Source organism: Lepisosteus platostomus, chromosome 2, assembly GCF_059453375.1.
Source record: "Lepisosteus platostomus isolate fLepPlt1 chromosome 2, fLepPlt1.hap1, whole genome shotgun sequence".
NCBI classification, from domain to species: Eukaryota; Metazoa; Chordata; class Actinopteri; order Semionotiformes; family Lepisosteidae; genus Lepisosteus; species Lepisosteus platostomus.
The window spans coordinates 72,478,010-72,497,428 of NC_142612.1; the positions used below are offsets into that span (position 1 = coordinate 72,478,010).

Consider the following 19,419-nt stretch of genomic DNA (forward strand, 5'->3'; position numbering starts at 1 on the left):
TTCAAAGCAGGTGTGGTTTCCACCCCTTTACCACAGTAATCCAAACCACATTTCTAATGTCTCAGTAACAGAGGTAAAGCACTACAATTTAACTGAGCTTGAAAAACGAAGGTTCACTGTGAGCTCTATTACAGGTTTATCCAATGAAAAATGTATTTGAAAAAACTAAGACTTACTTCAAAGAGCATGAAGTATGCATCTTCAAACATATGATGCAACAAACTACTGCCATAAAACAGCATAGCTTTGTGGTAGCATTTATACAGTATATTGTGGGGGCTAAAATGATCATTTTGTAGCTTTCCTGTACAGGCAAAAGAAAAAAAAATAGTACTAAACATTGGTAAAAAGACCTACTGCCATATTGATCAAGAGACAAGAAGCATCTCACATTCTAAGAAAATTAACTAAAACACCATAAGATATCAACAGAGATCAATATAAAATGATAAAGGACTACTGATATACTTTAACTATTTTATAGCTTTTAATTGTAACAGTAGTAACTGATTCATTTAAGCAACAATGAGATGCTTTACATACAAGGAAGCATTACAAAAGAACAGAGGAAAAATGAATGCACTGGTTCGGTACAGACATGGAAGTTTTGTTGTTCCAAAGAAAAGACCTGACCTTTTGACCAATTATTCAAATTATGCAAACCTCCAGTGCTAAATGAATTTAATGAATATTTTTCATTAGTAATATTTTGAACACGAAAACAAAACAGACTACTTTTCATGTCAAGATTGACATGAAAATGACAAAAAAAAGCTAATTGCATTTCACAAACAATAACATAACAGTGCATGGAAGGATTTTTTTTAACATAAAAGTATTTTCATTATAGATATGCCTAATTTAGAAACACCAATAGTTTTTCAAAACCTTTTGAAAAGGAGAATGTGGAAAGGTAATCCTCACAAAACAGAGGAGCAGCACGTGTCACCATGACATCAGTGCAATCCCTTAGAAGTCCAGAAAGTCAAAAGAGTCAATGTTCTTCTGAAAGGACCCTGGCAGACTACCATCAACCCTATCCTACCACTTGAGGAATCCTGAATACAGCCAGCCAGTGGCATGATGACTCAGGCATGACTTGCGGATACAAGCCATAGGGTTCAAATCTGATCTTGTCAGTTGAGCGAGTCAGTTTCTTTTCTGATTTCACTATACAAGAAGGTCACAAAAACACAGCATTAACTTCAACTAAGCAACACACGCAAGACAAAGACACGGAGTGGAAATGAGCATAAAAGAAACTGAAGCAGTGTTTCAATCTAAATCTACCAAACTCCACAAAAAAAAACAATTTTTTGTATATAAACCTGTCAAAGTTTTTACTATCAAAACATATACTGGAGACTTTCCATCAGTAGCTTTTCTAAACTCCCATGCTGTTGTAAGTTAAGACATTTAGTATCCTCAGTTTTGCAAGACTAATGGCATTTGACAATTTTCAGTTTTTGAAAACTGCTGATGTCTACTATTAAGGTACTGTGAATAGTGTATACAAATGCAATGAACGTACCGCTCATTCATGTTAAGTACAGCTGTCATAAAGGACATCTGTTTTTGTCCATGAAGAGTTTATTCAATAGGGTTGCTTTTCTCACACATAGAAAGGGACTAAATATTTTAGTAGAAGGAAGTGTAAAAAATTGAAAATTTCAACAATGACTAAAATATTTGTGAGTAAAATGAAGAGAAAGTCATAAACAACAATCAAATTGAAGATGTAAAGACAAAGACCAACATTCATATTCTGCCCTTAGGAGCACAACTATTAGGCAGAATGTCAGTCCCTATTTTCACTAGTCCAGGGATTCTCAATCCTGGTGCTGGAGGGCTCGTGTGTCTCCAGGTTTTCCAAGTCTTTTTAAAGCCCCAGAACCCAAAGAGGTGGGAAAGCTGTTAAACTGGTCCTATTAAGCTGTTGACAGGTGAAGATGTTAAGAGGCCAGCTGGAATGAAAAGCTGTAAACACACAGGAATCCAGGAACAGCACTGAGTCCCTTAATTAGCTCATTTTGTAAAACGTTTTTAACGTTTCTCAAAAACTACTAACCCATTCTGGTACCGCACAGACCTGTTTCCATCTGGGCCAATACTATAAATCGCAACGAACATGGTCTGTTTTGGTTAGAAATAAGCACTGCCAATCCAGCTTTTATCAAACACAAACACGTTAAAGATGCCAATAAAAATTACTGGGCAGCAAAGCCCAAACGTTTACTTGTTCAGCTCCCCATGTTAGAACAGATCACCAGAAAGAATGTCACAAATGAAAACGAAAGTTTCAAAAGAAATCACAGAGCGGGCAGAAGGAAAACTGCATGTTTATGGCAGCCAAAGGTGGGTACAGTACGACTGGCACGCGGCACTGGAAAATCCATATCCATAAATCACTCCCCTGAGAGGAAGTGATCAATTCAGCTGTTTGTTTTGGGTGTTAAAAGAAAGACAAGAATATAAACTGTGGTACAAAACCATGTGAAGACACACTGTCAAAACGTATTTGGAAAATATTCCAAAACCATGGGAGGAATTTTCCCTTTGTGTATACACAGATGGGCCAATTCATCAAACCTGACACGGTACGAGTCAGAATGTTGACTTAGCAGAGACGCTCCGTGGGCACAATGAGAATGACAGCAAAAGGAAAAACAAGACTGTACCTGAACATAATAAAACCAATGGACTCCACTGCCGCCCTCCTGACATCATCGTTCACATCGCTCACCTACCAGAAACACAAAGGAATAGTTCAATCCGAAACAGGTCGTTTGACAAATTAAAATACAAAGGCAAATAATCGCATCTTCACAAATAAAATCTGAGATTTAGTACACGTAAGAATCAGACTCTTCCCTTGATTTGACTTCCAAACACTGCCATCTACAGAGAGAGAAAAGAAAGGCATACTCTCTCTGTATACCAAGACTATGGAAAAGCAGAAATTTCACTGACACTAAATAATTACCTATTTGTTATTGTAGAAAATTTAAAGGCAGAATCACTATACCCCATGTGAGGAAAGCAACGAAACACTCCGGTTATTATATAGCTGTGAAAATTCTAAAATGTTCTTTGGTTTCTATTTTCACTAGTAAAGAATCACACACCATATTATACAAATATCTGCAAACAATCGTTAAATATTAGCCCAAGAGAGAAAAATGATTAATTTGAGGACAAATCTCAAATCATAAGAATACACATTCATTAAAAAGAAAAGGTGAATGTGAAAAGTTCAAAAATCAACATACCAGATATGTGTTCATGATACAACATTGTTCTGTGCTTAACTACATTAGGACTAGCAGCACTAAAACTGGAGCTAATTTTACCTTGAAGGCCTAGAGCTTGTGGAGAGCAGAAAGAACCAAAAGGCTTTTTGTATTTACAGATAACTGGACTGTAGCTACATTGTTCCATTCTATTACTACAACATGAAATTTCCAACGTTTAGAATGAAATTAGTGCTGAGAAAAGGACAGGATATCAGACAGCGCTCAACAGAGAAGAATAATCACTGATTAAAAGGCGACAATTAATAGTTGGCATGAAGGAATGGATTATTTTCATCAACACTGCATCTGCTACTTTGATCAGTGTTCCTGGTATGGCTTTATGCTTTGATCCCCAGTATTATCACGGCCAACAATTGCATTACAAATACGCATATTTTTCCTAAACAATAACTGCAGACTCACAGCAACATGAAGCAGACGTCTAATGGCTTTGTTGTTTCCAGAGCCGCAGTACGCCATGCCCACGGTGTACATTCCTGAACGTCGAAGGATAGGGTCCTGGGAAAAAAATGGTAACATTATTGCCTTCTATGCAGTAGTTCGAATTATTTTTAATGAAGAAAAACCGTTAAGGTGGTCCGTGGAAAACCAATTAAAAAGGCCGAAAAGAATATTTAATTTGTTATAGTTGAACTTAACAATGCGGAAAAAAAAAACTTTGAAAGGATAAATTTTATATTATAAATATAGATGACATAACTATAACTTTACATTTGATTGTAACCCAAAAGCATATCGTGTAAGGAATAAGAATAAGTTTCATAGCAGTTTCACTTCACTCTAGATCAGGCAGCAGGATGAACTCTACAGCAGCAAGTGCAACTTGAGAGCTCAAAGCCAGACTGCATACTGGAGCTGATCTGGAGGCCTCCAGGCCAGTCTGTCTATATACAAATATGGCCATCACAGGAGCCATGTGTACCTTATCCCTGCACAGGCTCTCGATGAGCGTGTCGGCCTCCTCCATCCTGCCGTACATCACCATCGCAATGCCCACCGCCAGGCCGCGCAGGATCTTCTCGTGCTGCGTCTCCTGGGCGTACCCCACCATGTCCTCGATGGCCTGGGCCGATTTCGAGCCCAGCATCACGAGCCCCAGAGCCAGGCCGGCCGCCTCTCCTACACAGCACGCATGCAGTCAAAAAGCAGGATCAGCTAAAAATTCCTTATTAGTTTTACTCTTCTATGGCTCTCTTCTACTTGGTTTTCCTTTGGGTCATAATTCTGCTTTAACTGTACTAAATAATGATACTAACAATGCCCAATACCTGAATAATACTTACAGAAAAAGTTCTAAGGGATAATCAAAACTAATCTTTTAAATCTTACAAACATTTGGCAAATCTAACATATTTCAGATAATGGTAATATCATTTTTCATTATAAATTAGTATACAATATGAATCAGGCAGTGCTTCATAGGAGGTCCCATACTAATAGAAAGCAACATCACTTTGACAAATATTTACAAAGGTAGAACAGAACTTGTATTTGTTTTATCAAGGGACAGAAAAAAAAAACAATCTGAAGATAGGTACACCTTTGACCTTTGACACACCTCCGCATTAATGTTTTCTTTCTAGGATGCATCAAAAACGTTCATTTTTTTGTGATATATAATATTTGAAGGGGGAAATCCGGCAAAAAATATTAATCAAGGAGTCCACACTGAGGTGTGATTTTGGTGATCAACACTGTGGCATTAATTAAATGTATTCTTTGGCTTTTTAAACCTATTTCTATATAAAAATCACATCCCTGAGTCTCATACAAATATATATTAATATAGAAGCAGAGAATGTGTTTCTCTTTATAAAGATTCTTAATCAAGTAGCACATGTATTAAGAAATTGTATGATTTAATTATATTAATATTTTCTAATAACCTGGTGTGACTATGTCCAGTAGAGGAATGTATGGACAGATCTATACATTTCTTTCCAGTTTTTTTAGGCATGTTGGGCCTGGTGTGGACCAACATGTGGCAACTCCAATTGTACCACTTTATTGAGTGTGAATGGAGCTTGAATGTGAACATTAAACCTTGGTAAATCTTCTCATTAACTACGGGTATGATCATCCTAATCACCCTTTCTGAGTAAGAACATGGGAAATGCTAAAACCATTTAATGACACAATCAACACGGTAGCATAGTTTTGTCTTCAGTTCTGGCTGGCACTGAATACCTGTAACAGCGTCATCTTGGTACAGGTTGGACTTGAGCAGATCATAGACATCCTGGCGAGCAGTGCCAAGAGCTGCCAAGCCCAGTCCCAGGCTGCCCCCATGACGGACAATCTGAGGGGAAAGAGAAAAGGACTGAGAATTAACAATACGACAAACAGGGCAACGAACGTCAAGGCTAAGGCTACGGTGCAGCAGGTTGTTCCTTTCACGTTTTATTCTTGAACAGCACAAAACGCTTCGAAGGAACATACTCTTTGACTCCCCCCCCCCGACACTCACATCATTGCTGGCATTCTTCAGCTGGCTGAGCAGGTAGTCGATGATGTCACCCCCGTGATTGGCATGGATTAGCCCCAGTGCATACAGGCCCCCCCCCTCCTGATAGGCTGAACCTGGGGAGGTGTCCTTAGGCAGGTAAGTGGCCATTAACTGCAGCGCCTCCTTTTCATGACCCTGAGTACACAACACACACAGCTTTTAAAAATAAGCAACAATGCACTACACAATAATAAATAAAAAGCAGAAGTGTAGCGCAATATATGGTTATTGCTGCAAAAGTAGGTAATTGTTTTTAGATTATTTTAAATAAACCTGACTTGATTATTATCGATTACTATTGGTGCTCAAAAATAAACAGGGCCACTCCTGAAAGAGCATTAAAAGTGCATAGTAAAAGGCCAGAAAGCCACGAAGATTATTCTGAATTACAAGTACCATTTACTTGGCTGGTCTTGATTTTTTTTTTTATTTTGTATCATGATATGAAAGTCCTGAAAGTTCTAATGATCTCTGTCTTTATAAAGATAAAATAAAATTGTGTCAGTTGTACAGGAGTATGGAGTCTGCAGGAAGTGAATCAGAGTGTTTGAGATTTAAAATGTATCTGCCAGGGAAGATCTTGTAGACTGCTGATGGAAATAGCTTCTCATAAAACACATATAAAAAAATATCTGTGAAGACTCATGAATGCTAGAAAAATGTCACTTGCCCTGTGGATGACTCCTAGGCTGGCTGTGGCAGTAAACTTGGCCCAGTTGGTGGCTCTGGCTAACCACTCCAAATTCTCTCTAAATCAACAGAAGAAATAAAGTCACATGATTCAAAGTCAGAAGACCAATGCTTTGCGAATTTACCTCATAAAAACTGATATCATACTAAAAGATGGATGGCTTCAGTTCTTCCAAGAACCCAAGAAACAAAGCATACATATTCTTTGCAGAAATTAATGTAAAAAAAAAAATCCGCTGTCTACATGTCTTTGCCTGTCTGAAAATATAACAATCCAGAGTAGGTCTGTAGAAAAGACACCATCAAGACAAACTGTGGAAAAACCTCAACCTAAAAGCAAAATGTCAGCAAGCTCATGCACCTGAAAATAAGGCATCAAGAGCCTTTGAGTACAGTAGAATTGCAGCCAAGTTTAATGGAGTGGAATTAGCCTGATCTGCATCCATAACTGGACTTATCTTTGTAAGATCAACTGATTTTCTTAATTGCAATATCTTACAAAAAAGGCTGCCATTAAAGACAGATAGTCAAATCTGGTTGACTTCCCAGTGAAATGAGGGCTTGATATGCTATTGTACACTAAAGGTACTGATACATTAAGCAATGATACATGCTCATACCTGAGGAACTGGTCGCTGGTGGTTCCCGTATGCATGAAGGAGTTGGCTATAACTGTTGCCGTGTGGCACACAGAATTTCGGACCGCATCCTGTTATAGAGATGTTTGAAGATTTTCAGACGTTATACAATCAAGCACACAACACAGGGGAATATCATACTCCCTTCTACAAAATAATATTCTAGAAAAAAGAAGGTAATACTGAAAAGATTAAATGTCTATGGCAAACGTAGTGTCTATGTTACATGTCTGGGCTTTCTGTTGAAGCTTTCCAACTACATCTAGCTTCTTGAGTACAACAGAGCATCAACCTACAACTCAAAAAGCACAAGAAGTTTTAGGATATTATTACAATCCTTACCTTTGTGTTTTTTAGAATCATCAGGTCTGTGTTGTTGTTCCTGATGAGGAACTGAAGGTGCAGTTCAATTGCCATTTCCCCACTGAGTATTTTAATCATCTTTGAGTTCTGGTCTTTCGGTTCTTCCTTCTACAAGAGACAATTCTGTCACCAGCTACACAGCAGAAAGACAGTTTCAATTGTCAATAAAAGTTTACAAATAAGTGGGCCTAAATATGATAAAAAATACAGGATTGTATACTGAATGCATTACATTAATACTCAAAACCTTAACCATGGTAAAAGTTTACTCACAGATTCTGCCAGCTTTCCAGCAGGAGAGCTACCAGCTTTATCATCTGTTTCCATGGCATCGCTGGAAAACAAAAGAGAACAATGCATGGTCTACAGACATCAAGCATGAAATTAAAGGGAAATGTGGTCAGGCAACTCATGGATCTAATGATCTTTGAGAAGGTGTGAAAATTTAAGTTTATCCACTGATAACAGATGCTTCTGTATACTAACATTCACAATCGTGCTCTGTACATAAAGCAGAAATGATTAAAAGTAGATGACTTTTCTCTCAGATATAAATACCAAATAGGAGGAAAAAAAACACATTTGCAGATGGTTTGAGTACAGATCCACTGCCGTGTAATAAAATACATATCCGAAAAAGATATGGTGGAGTCAATCTCCTGTTAGACCATCTCAGTTACAAGGTCCACTCTCTCACTGCCCACCTGTCTTTTTCAGCTGTGGGCACGGTGCCAGTATTGGTGGATCCAGGGACAGCAGGGATGGGAGTACCCACAGTGCGCAGGTTCTGAATGACGGAGGAGAGGAACTGTTGGCTGGCACTCTCATACAAGTCAAAGCAGATCTGATAGGCCATCAGCAAGTTATCCTCCTTCACCAGCTTCTCCAGGATATCACTCACTGCCTGGGGGTCGTCCAGGAAAATCAGACACTGCAAGGAGATGGAGCAAGTTACTACACAGGATTACTTCTCTCCCAATCAACCTCAAAAGAAATACAGACACATTATCTATGAGAAGTAGGTGACATTCGATTTTGAAATGAGAATCTCTTCTCAGAAGGAGTACCTGGCAAACATTGATGAAGTCAGGTTTCTCCAAGTTCATGTAGAGCTTGACTAGCACTCTGAGCACCTCATTGCGAAACTGTTTGTTCTGCATCAGCGACATGCAAACCTTCAGGCTGTAGGCCAGCAAGCCACTGACATCATTCTGAATTGCAGAAAAGGGCAAAAGACACATGGTTAGTTTAGAAAAGGGTTAAATCTGAGCTTTAAATCCGTGTTGTAGCAGTGAAGTATCAAAAGATGTAAGCAAATTAAAACAGTCTTCTAAAATAAGCATAATTTAAAACTAACTATATAAAGAAAAGGGCAAACAAAGTTAGATTATGCACTGGTTTGAAGTAAATTTATTTCAGGTAAATTGTAGAGCCTTCAAAAGATGTCTGTTTGGGCATCATTTACATGGCTAGTCGTGATTTTGTTAATTTTGTATCATGATATGAACTACCACTACTACCAAGAGGAAAAATAATTTCCTTTCCCATCCCATGCACATCTTTACTAGAAAATGTTGGGAGAAGTGCAGGGAATACACATATCAATACCACTGGAAACGCAACAATTAAAATATTAGAACTTATTAATATAGTTTACCATAGAACTCCAATGCAACAAAACAATAAGAAATTACAGATTGTACTCCATAAACGATCACTAGGAAACAAAGCTGTAATAACGTTGTGTGTCCTACGTTAGAGAGACTAAAAAGTGTAGGATGCTACAGTTCAGCCAAGCGCAGTCAATGCTTACAGACTCCAGGATGGTCTTCTCGAAGATGTCCAGCCGGCGAGTCTCAAGGGCAATGCCAATTGCCTGTTTGTACTTATGGTCACCCAGGCAGCGCAGAAACATTTTGTTAACAATGCCCTCCAGTCGGGGGTCAATGCTTTTCCTCTCATCATCCGGCAGCTCTGCATTCTCCACACGCTGCTTTGTGTAGTAGTCAATACATTTTGCTGCATGAAAGAAGAAGCAATGGATTGAACTGCCACTTCCCAGCACTTCAGCTATGACCGCCAAATGCAGTTATACACTTGTAATGTATAAGCGTTAAGTGGAGGGATTCCTTTGTACAAGTGTTTCTTTTACGTCTTAATATTTTATCTTGTTTCTGGAAATATTCAAAGTGGCCCACTTTGACATAACTGTTACAGGGCAGGAAACAATTTAACAATTCAAAACAACTGTCCTGGTGTTACAACTAATTAGAATTAATTCTGAAATTCCACCACCTTTTCAAAAGAGACAAAGGTAAATCAAATATGCAGAAAGAAAGAGTAATAATAGGACACTTCAACATTTTCTAAACATTTACAGTCTGGTTCATCACACACTTCGATCACTATCATTAACACTTCGGAACTCACCGATGATAGTCTCCACATACTCAGAATCGTCATTGACATTGAACAGGTCTCCAGCTCCCAGAGCGTAATTCAGAGACTCTTCAAACGCACCCAGATGGTAGAACACTTTGGACGCTACCAGTGCTGCAAACTCCCTGCTACGGAACGTCTCATCTTCATAGAGAACCTCACTTAAAGAGGAACATAAAATGATCAGACCAAGAAATGTATATTTTAATTATTACACTGTAGCTGTAACAAACAACATATCTAGTGATAAGTACCCTAGTTTACACCCAAGGCACAATTAACTAATCAGACATCAACGGGATAGAAACAGTTAGCTCAGAGGAAGGTTTAATTATGTAACAAGGAAACCAGCTCCAAGCTTGTATAATGTAATATTCACGGCAAATAATTTCAGATGTATTTTTATATAAAACCTAATGATAATTGGAAAGGCTAAGCGTGCAGAATGATTTATGTATTTAACCATTCTTGATATGGCAAGAAAATGACATTTAGAGAAGAGACAAGTTAATCTGAGAATAACAAAGGTAGATGAGACCAAAAAAAAAAAGATTCTTACATTTTACCAACAGATTCTGAAATCTCAGCCCAGAAATCATTGACAATGGAATTCAGCTTGTGCAGAGCAAACTCCTGTATCAGAAATATTCAGGAAAACAACATAGGATACTTTCATGACATGCACAACACACTGCAGATTTCACAGAACTGCCTTTGGCAGGTTTATCGTCTCATACGATTATTATAGTCATGAGGAGAACAGTTTAACTGTGCTATACAATATAAATATGAGTCCTGAGGAATTAAATAAAATTCATAGTAAATTAAAAATCACAGTACAATTATATTAGAAGTTGGCATCATTAAAGTTCAATACAGTCCCAGGGCTAATATATGTGATCGATTCCCATAGGTACTAGAAATGAAGTTCAGTACTCCTGCTTATACACAACTATTATACACAAAGTGTAAAGATCAACAAGAACAGTGTGTTTCCGTGATTCTCAGATCAATGGACCTCTGTTTTTTTACAGTATATGCACAAGCTTATTTCTGCAAATAAGGTGTACTTAAGGCAAACAGTTCACCTTGAGCTGAGGCTCCTCTTCATCCAAAAGAGAGATTATTCCAGCTAAAAAAGGAAAGGAAATGTGTCTGAGTTGACAAATACAGCTACCAAAATGTTTAACACTAAACTGTAGAGAAGTGGATCTGAACACATGAATGACCTTTAAGTATACCACGTTAGTAAACAATCAATCTTCTGCTCCAGTAAAGGCATGTAAGAAGGTCATCGACAGATTAGTTACCAATGATAGCACTGCAATACTACTGGAAAAGGAGGTATAGCCTCATTATGTCTAGACGAAAAAATGCAATCTTTACAACAAATAATTGTATTTATAAGAACAAGACAAACGAATGTATGAAATCAAGTCTGTACACAATCTTACAAATGTTACGCAAGAGACAACTGCTCTACATATTTTTAGCTCCTTTGACCGATTGTCTAGAAATGCCATCCTATGATCGTACGAATGAAGTTGGATGGTAGACTACATCTACCACAGTTAGAATATACTCTGGTTGCACATCTGTACACAAGGTACATAGGAACCACAGAATCAGCGGGACGCGCTGAATTTCCTGTAAACAAACACAACTACAAGGCTACTAAAATAACTCGTCAGCTGCCATGTGGAAAGTGACCAACATTGTAATGGGAAACACAGTTATGTGTGTTTAAACAGGTTTGTTTACAACACGCGCAAATACACAAAGACTAGAAAAAAAACATTTTAGTAGTGAACTCGGATGGTCGTATTGGTACTTTTCCGACACACGGCGGACAATCGTGGTACGTTTGTTTTTCTTGTTATTCACTTGTTCCGTGTTATAACGAGATCAGCAACAACTGATTGTTTGTAAAATGTCCCATTAAGGGTTAGGGGGTCCAATAAAAATATTTTACATTGTTGTACTACGTTTCATAACGAGATACTGTTCAACTTAAAAGGCAAAACACACTTATTTGCATCGCTCAGTCTTTTGACTCTGTGACTCAGCTAAATCTACCGGGTCGCAATCAACTGCTTAAGTCACATCTGCATCCTCTCCTTACCCGCTGAAGTTATCATGTTTGCTGAAAATCCCTTATTACTCCTCCGGTCTCGACTCTTCAAACAATAAAATGTCTTCGAAGAAAAAAAGAAACACTTTCAGTCAGCAATTACTCGTCTCCCGCTACCTACTGTGCGACACTTTTCCTGCTAATTTTTGATTCACAAAGAAAGTCCTTTGACAACCGGGGGCCTTCCAATATGTTAAGACTGCCCAAAACTGTGCCAGATTATTATTAGATATACCTCATTTAAAATAATGAGTTTGATACAAAATTAATATATTATTCTAACAATAGTCACATAAAATGCAAGAATAAGCATTTTAAGATCACATTTAACACTTTAAGAGACGACATTTTATATTTTTTTAAACGGGCATATTCTTTTCACTTCCGAATACTGCTGACCAATAGCTTAACGACTTTTTTTTACTAGCGGTGATGAATTCTTAACATCGCCCCCTACACAAAGGAGGGTATCTGTTCCAAAAGTAAGGTATAAAGCTGTTCTTGGTTATTGTTTATCCTGCATGTAAACAAAAAGACATCAAGTAGAATACGCTACATAAAAACAGCTCTAGAATTTAACGTTTGACATATTAGTAGTAAGTAGTCCGGTGTTTACACGCACTATTTACAATATTCAGCTCTTAAATTCTCTTTCAGTTATGAAATCTTTTCTCAAAGAGAAGTACATTTCACCGGAATTTGACAACCATACCCAGTTCAATTTGTAGCCAAAAAAAAACTAATTTAGAATCTCCAGTTCCTCCTTTAGAATAAAGTAAATGTTTGGTAAAATGACACGTATATCTGTTTCACTATACCCGTTGCATAGCTTTTTTATATCAGTACTAAATTAGCATTTGACAATGTACCTTGGAATGCTTCATTGTTTAACACTTTCCCCTTTAGAAAATGGAGATAAAATAGCAGAGTCATACAATAATGACTCATTTTCAACTGCCTGAAAAGTATGACTAGCTTAACATTAACAGACCCTATAAGGCACCTAATTTCTCGCTGTTCAAATGGATTTTATCGTCCTTATAAGACATATTTCTGAAGATTAACTGATGAATTCAAACACTTCAAATATTAAGAAATACATTGGGAAATTTCTGTCAGTGAAACATTTTCATTGTAGAAAGTTGAATAAAGCACAAAATGTAAAGGGAGCTTCTAGTACTAATGACATGGAAATTAACTGATACCTTAAAGCTGCTAAGGCTAAAGAAAGCCATAGTTATGTCTTAAGCCATTAAACCTGTTGTAAATTGTTATAGGTTGTATGTTTAGAAGTGCTAAGCAATGAACAGTGAAGTGACATGGGTATAGCACTCAGGATAACTGATTTCCAGCATTAAAAGCATAGCAGGAGCAAAGCTGGTGAACTTTTAATTTATCACAAGTTTGAAAAGGAACAAACAAGACACCTTTAAAATGTGAATTTCATTTAATTACACCATTAGCAGCATTTTATAAATTATTTAAAACAAATTGATCAAATATTAAAACAATTTTATTAAAACAACACAAAATAATAAATCTTGAGACTATGCAAGTAAAAATAAAAAACTGCAAAATAGCTATATAATCTTTTATTAGTTGAATCCATTACTTCTATCCCCACATAGATTGACAAAAAGCAAAATAAAAAGGAAATGTTCACAATAATTTGGAGCTAATAAAAAAGATTGTCTGTTTTTATAGCACTGATTATTATTTTAGAATGCAATGCTAGCATAAACTTCACTGGTGTTACATATTACTGGGTTAGCATTATATCGTACTGTAAGATTACTAAAGATTAAAAAATACAAATGACAATATACAATGTTCTTCAAGTATAGAAGCATCAGTAATTAAAACCTAATCAAATATATAGTACTTTTACTGTGTTTATATTTTTAAAATAAGATTTAGTTATCTTAAACTTCATCATTTTTTAGTCTATATATTTTTAAAGATACATAAATATTTACAATAGGTAAGAACAAAATAAAGGTTACAAAGGTTCATTCGGTTCAAAGGCCATTAGGTTCCATATATATCAAAATGAAAATTTATCTAAAAAGCCCTGAGTATTATCTAAGAGTAAATAAAATTACTTTAGGTGCTAAATACATTAATCCTAATGGATTCACGCTCTTGATAAACCATAACTAAAACTTCATTTAACAAGGAAAAGTGCAGGTCTACCAATATTTCAATATTTAAAAATTAAAATGATAATGTATGAAAGGGAGAACTGAATATGTCATTTCCATAACTGTGCAAAAACAATTACATCCATTTTCTAAATACATGATGTTCAAAATTATTTTCAGTATTTTACTTATCTGACAGCAATTTGCAATTTGCACCAGCGATCATTGTAAACTAACTTTGAGATGAATCAGTTTTTCAGCTGATATCAGAGAAATTAAATTAAACTCAATATTTTTTCCTACAGGTATCTCAGTTTCAATTAATTGACCTTGTTAGAGAAATTGAGATACAGTACCAATGTGCTAAGAAAGCTGCAGAACAAATCCCTAGAAACTAGTCCTTGACGGTTTCACAGGTTTATCGCTTTCCTACTAAGGACTAACATCTGTTTGAATCCAAATCTTCTTTGCATTTTAAGATTTCAATATTTAAGTTGTACAGTACTGTATTTACTGCTTAAAACAACAGTAAGTAAAATACTGTATCGTGTAATATAGACTAAGACAGCAGTGTGGAGCAGTGGTCAGGGTTCTGGAGTAATTGGAAAGTTGTGGCTTCAGATCCCAGGAGAGACGTACTTCACCTAAATTGCTCCAGTAAAAATACATTTCCAGCTGGGAAAGTTGCTTTGGGTATAAGTGTCAACCAAATAAATTAAAAATACAACATTTTGTAAATATGGACAATGTTGACAGGGACACAGATGAACCACAGAAATGAAAGCTCATTTCTAAAGGGGCTCCTGCCCTTTGTGATTGCCAGAGATTTCCCAATCCTTCATTAATATTTCTACATAACACACTGGCACGTGTGATTACTCCAGGAGATGTGGAGAAACTAAACAAGTCTCCTCTTCATGAAGACGGATGTGATGATGCATTTGTAACAGACCAGGGAGCTGCAGACAATATATCTGCTGAGGAGTCTCCTGATCTTACACACACTTGAAGGACAGCATTAACCTTGTATTTGTCCTTTATATCCAGCCTGATTCATTTGAGTTGGTCTTTTTCTTCAACTTCTCCTGATGAGAAGAAATACAAACAATCAACCACTCACTAAGGTCTTATAAGACTGTCATGCCAAGAAATCAGTTTCCAGTTACAATTTTCTGAGAACTGCAGCTATTTTGTCTGTAAACTGGCAGTGAATGCCTTGTAAACGTTAGTATCTTAAGCTGAGGTCAACACTTTTACCCCAAATCACAAAAGATTGCTCATTGGCTCAGTTTTCCGATGTCAGTTACACTGTAACTGGGGTTGTCTTCAGGCCTGGCTCTCAAGACTGTTCACCATGGAATCAATCTGTCGGAGGTCAGAGATGGAACTTGTCAGTGGGATTCCTTCTTCCGTATCCCTTAGTTTACCTAAAGGAAAATCCAGAAAGACAAATAATTCAGGAATGTCCATTCTTCTCACGCAAACTGCAAATGCCTGGATATGAAGAAAAAAAACAAGGAATGATCTAAATCACAGACCTCGACTCTAGCTCGCCTCTGCATTTTAAAAGAAGTACAGTACATTGGCACTTTTCTGTGCCCCTAAAACACTAAAAATGTAGCGTGGTTGGTATACAATTTAGAGAAATATAAAAGAAAATACAAGCTGCACTCTGCAGTCTATGGCTAGAATTTGAAAGGCACTTGTGAGTAAATGTTGTAAGAGTAGACTAAGGAAGAACACTCCTCTAAGCAAGATAATGCCAAATTCCTTTCATTCTTATTCGATTTTTACACGGCACCCTGTTTTTAAATTTTGACATGTATCAACTGAAATATAATGAATATCAAGTACAATTTCCTTCTTTTACGTCCCCGACAACGAAAAAAGCTCGTATCGCTTTGTTCTTGAAACATTATTAATAATGAATTGTCTTAAATCAAGTGTTATTCATTTCTTTTTGGAGGCAATATACAATATTTGTTATATGTGTATTTTGTATGCAGTAAATCACATTTAATACAGTACAAAGCTAGAGTCGAGTGCAAATTAAACCTGAGTGGTTAGCGGAGATTTGTATAAAACTTTCACGTTCTCCGGAAGAGTAAACCACATTGGCACAGTTCATGTTCCAAGAAAAAAAAAAAAGATTTTCCCTTTAAGATTTATCCGTTTAGAACAGTAATATCTATTTTTTTTCTTTCGAGAGTTTTATAAAGTATTTTTCCTTACATCCCTCATACATATTTCATGCATTCCCTGGCACTACATCAGCCGGTACCAATAAGGATATATTATTATCCTCATTATCCTCAACATATTATTATACTCATGCTATTTTTAACCCGAATGTAATACTGCACTGTTTGCAATACACCCAAGACAAAAACTTAATACCTGTGCGAGGAGACGCTTGCACTGCTTTGCAGACGTTTCTCTTGATCTCCAGCATTCCGTCCCCTTTGTTGGGTATGAAGTGCCCGACCCACACCGAATCGGGGGACTGTTTTCGGAACACCGTCCGCATTGAGCGCTCCAGAATCCGGACCGACTCGCTGGTCTCTGCGGTCTCGCTCCTCGAGTGAATCAAGCCGAGCACAGCTGGCAAGTCGTCCGCTCTCCGGCTACGAGCTTTCACGTCCTTCAGGATCTCCTTCAGGCAGATTCGGTTTGCTTTGCAAGACACAAACTCGTGCCTGAAAATAAAGATTATAACAGGCGAGTCTATGGCCCGCTCTTTGGCCTGACAGGCTTTGCCAATTTTCCAGCGTGCCTTTCTGCCCTGCTGAGTCCGGTCGCTATCCACCCCAGGGGTCATGCGATTGAACTCCGATCCTTCCGGCCTCCCAGTAAGAGATGTTTCGTCCTTTTCGGGAACGTGTTTTTGGGACCTAAAACAAGCTACACGGTCGTTTCTTGTAGCGTTACTAACCGTACCATTACTGTTATTGTCAGGTATGCTGTCAGCTCCGCATCTACGCATAGGTGGCTTATAAGCAGAAGGAAACATGTCACTTAAAAACTCTTCCAGCACCGAAGACATTCCTTGCTGACAAACATCACTTACCAGGAAAATCCTCTCTCTACCCCCAATTTCGCCCAAAATGTGCTGAAACTCAGTTTCTTCCATCTGCTGTTGTGCATCTTGATTTGCAAAGTCTTTCCGTGCCGACATTCTGAAGTTGATAACCTCGCCACAAGCGGGCAAACAATGATCACTATCCGTCAGCAAGAGGTGAAATGAAAGTTTGGCTCCAAAAAAGAGTAAATTCTGGCGGATCTTTTAATTTAAAGAACACTTCTCCCATTAGATGAATCCGTCCACAAGACAACCTCTTAGACCTCATTACCTCGGGGGAAAGGGGTGGGCGGTGGTGCAAGACCTGATACCATTGGCCGTATTAAGAAGAGGCGGATTCGTGGTAAACTGGAAGACTATTTAGCTACACAACGCGTGACGTTGCCCGTGGCAATAAAAAAGAAATGCAATATGAAATGCGCATCTATATTAAGAGTGAAGAGATAGACCACAAGAGCATGTAATATTTTGAAATAGAAAAGATACGATTATCGAAAAGGACCCACTGTGTTTCAAACTGCGTCTACATTTGATTTATATACATACATTTTATCAATGGGCTTCTTTATCAAACAGAAGAAGGAGTTTGACAAAGAAAAACTAAGTTTTTAAATGAATTACAACTATGTATGCATCTAGTCCAGGGCGTATTCCTGTCTTGCGCTCTGTGCTTCCAAAAAAAGTGGCGAATGTATGTAAAAATATACAAATAATGGATCTTTGTAAGTCCTTCACATAGAACCATTTTTGTGATATTAGATTTCGCTACAATATAATTTTCGAGCGTAAAGCGATGTTCTTCACGTACTAATAAATGACACGTTATTTGTCAACAGAATTCGATACGAATAACTGACACTTTTAAATTGTGCTGAATATTTTATTACTTTATTATTTTCGCTGTCGTTTATAAAAATACAGATAGAAATAGGCTGAACTCTGTCGATCTTATGTCTGCTGCCTCCAGCAGCTGACGGAAAAGGTGGAGCGGGTATTTCCGAATAGCCCTTCCAACAAAATGAATTTTAACACATTGCAGACTGTTAGATCTTACTTAAAACGGTAATCATGTTCATATTTAACAAAATCCCTTGTTTTTCTTCTGCCGATAGGTTTATGAATCAATTATAAGAGAGCAAAGAGAGTCTGAAATACTTCAACGTTAGGGAACATCATTTCTAATCAGGATTTCCTTTCCCGTGTTATATATACTGTACGCGTCTGCCTATCACACCACGTGATTTTTTCTCTACACTAGGTTGACAAATAGAAATACCTCACTGTTTGCATTTACTGTTTGTTAAACATACCTGTGTATCTTGTATAAACAACAGGAAACATATTAGCCATAAGAAGGACACGGTAATTGGACAACTATTTTAGATGCAGTACTACCTTAATGTCTGCAAATGTGTGCCTTTCAAGAGATACATTTAAGCAGTAACGTTATTTTTGTCGTGAAAAAAACAGGATTGGATATCCCTCATTACAATTACATTGCTTGATGCCCATTCAATTAGCAATTTAATGAATTGCTAAATTGTCTGAAGACACTTTTCTTACAATGTGAAGTGAAACAACGTCACCTAATTTAACAATGGAATTTAATCACCGAGTGTGTACGTATTTGAACAGCTTTAACCCTGCTTATGTGATGTAATAATTATAATAATTAATAATTGCTTACACTTATCTAGTGCTTTTCTTGACACTCCACACGAAGCGCTTTACAGGTAATGGAGACTCCCCTCCACCACCACCAGTGTGCAGCCCCACCTGCATGTGTTTAAAGGAGTAGTAACTGCTACTCTTACCTTGCTCTCCAGATTGTCCTGGGAGGTGAAAAGTAACAAATCAAGCAAAATGATGGCTCAGTCATCATATAAAGTTAAAGCTGAACAGGTGTGAGCCAGGCCAGGATGGGAGACCTCCTGGGAAAGCTGAAGTTGCTGCTGGGAGAGGTGTTAGTAGGGAACACTCACCCTGCGGTCTGTGTGAGTCCTAATGCCCCAGTAAAATGATGGGGACAGTGCACTGTAAAAAAGGCACTGTCCTTTGGATGAGACCTACAACATAGGTCCTGGATATAGTCATTAAAAATCCCAGGGCATTTCTTAG

The 19,419-nt window shown here is 37.4% G+C and overlaps 2 protein-coding genes across 4 annotated transcripts in view; both read right to left on the reverse strand.

Moving 5' to 3' along the window:
- psmd1 (proteasome 26S subunit, non-ATPase 1) overlaps positions 1–12,251 on the reverse strand; it is a 54,061-nt gene extending 41,810 nt beyond the window's left edge. The window contains exons 1-16 of the mRNA XM_088617014.1: positions 12,073–12,251; positions 11,039–11,082; positions 10,510–10,583; positions 9,942–10,111; positions 9,325–9,530; positions 8,579–8,722; positions 8,216–8,442; positions 7,785–7,845; positions 7,491–7,619; positions 7,131–7,219; positions 6,491–6,569; positions 5,782–5,955; positions 5,502–5,613; positions 4,237–4,433; positions 3,717–3,812; positions 2,679–2,743 (exon numbers count right to left, since the gene is read on the reverse strand). Coding sequence (XP_088473140.1) covers positions 2,679–2,743; positions 3,717–3,812; positions 4,237–4,433; positions 5,502–5,613; positions 5,782–5,955; positions 6,491–6,569; positions 7,131–7,219; positions 7,491–7,619; positions 7,785–7,845; positions 8,216–8,442; positions 8,579–8,722; positions 9,325–9,530; positions 9,942–10,111; positions 10,510–10,583; positions 11,039–11,082; positions 12,073–12,088 — 1,883 coding nt within the window. The 5' untranslated portion in view covers positions 12,089–12,251. The remainder of the gene's footprint in view (positions 1–2,678; positions 2,744–3,716; positions 3,813–4,236; positions 4,434–5,501; positions 5,614–5,781; positions 5,956–6,490; positions 6,570–7,130; positions 7,220–7,490; positions 7,620–7,784; positions 7,846–8,215; positions 8,443–8,578; positions 8,723–9,324; positions 9,531–9,941; positions 10,112–10,509; positions 10,584–11,038; positions 11,083–12,072) is intronic.
- Positions 12,252–14,391: 2,140 nt separating this feature from the next.
- On the reverse strand, positions 14,392–17,624 carry LOC148677043 (uncharacterized). 3 transcript variants are annotated; one of them, XM_088617047.1, is made up of 3 exons: positions 16,620–17,615; positions 15,538–15,649; positions 14,392–15,506 (listed from the first exon to the last, which is right to left on the reverse strand). In XM_088617047.1, the coding sequence occupies exons 1-2, from the start codon at positions 17,395–17,397 to the stop codon at positions 15,549–15,551; spliced, it is 879 nt and encodes a 292-aa protein (XP_088473173.1). In that variant the 5' UTR covers positions 17,398–17,615; the 3' UTR covers positions 14,392–15,506; positions 15,538–15,548. The 3 variants fall into 3 exon arrangements, with proteins under 3 accessions (XP_088473173.1, XP_088473165.1, XP_088473182.1); XM_088617039.1 differs by having other exon boundaries at positions 14,392–15,649; positions 16,620–17,612; XM_088617056.1 differs by lacking the exon at positions 14,392–15,506 and having other exon boundaries at positions 15,590–15,716; positions 16,620–17,624.
- Between the last annotated feature and the right edge of the window lie 1,795 nt (positions 17,625–19,419).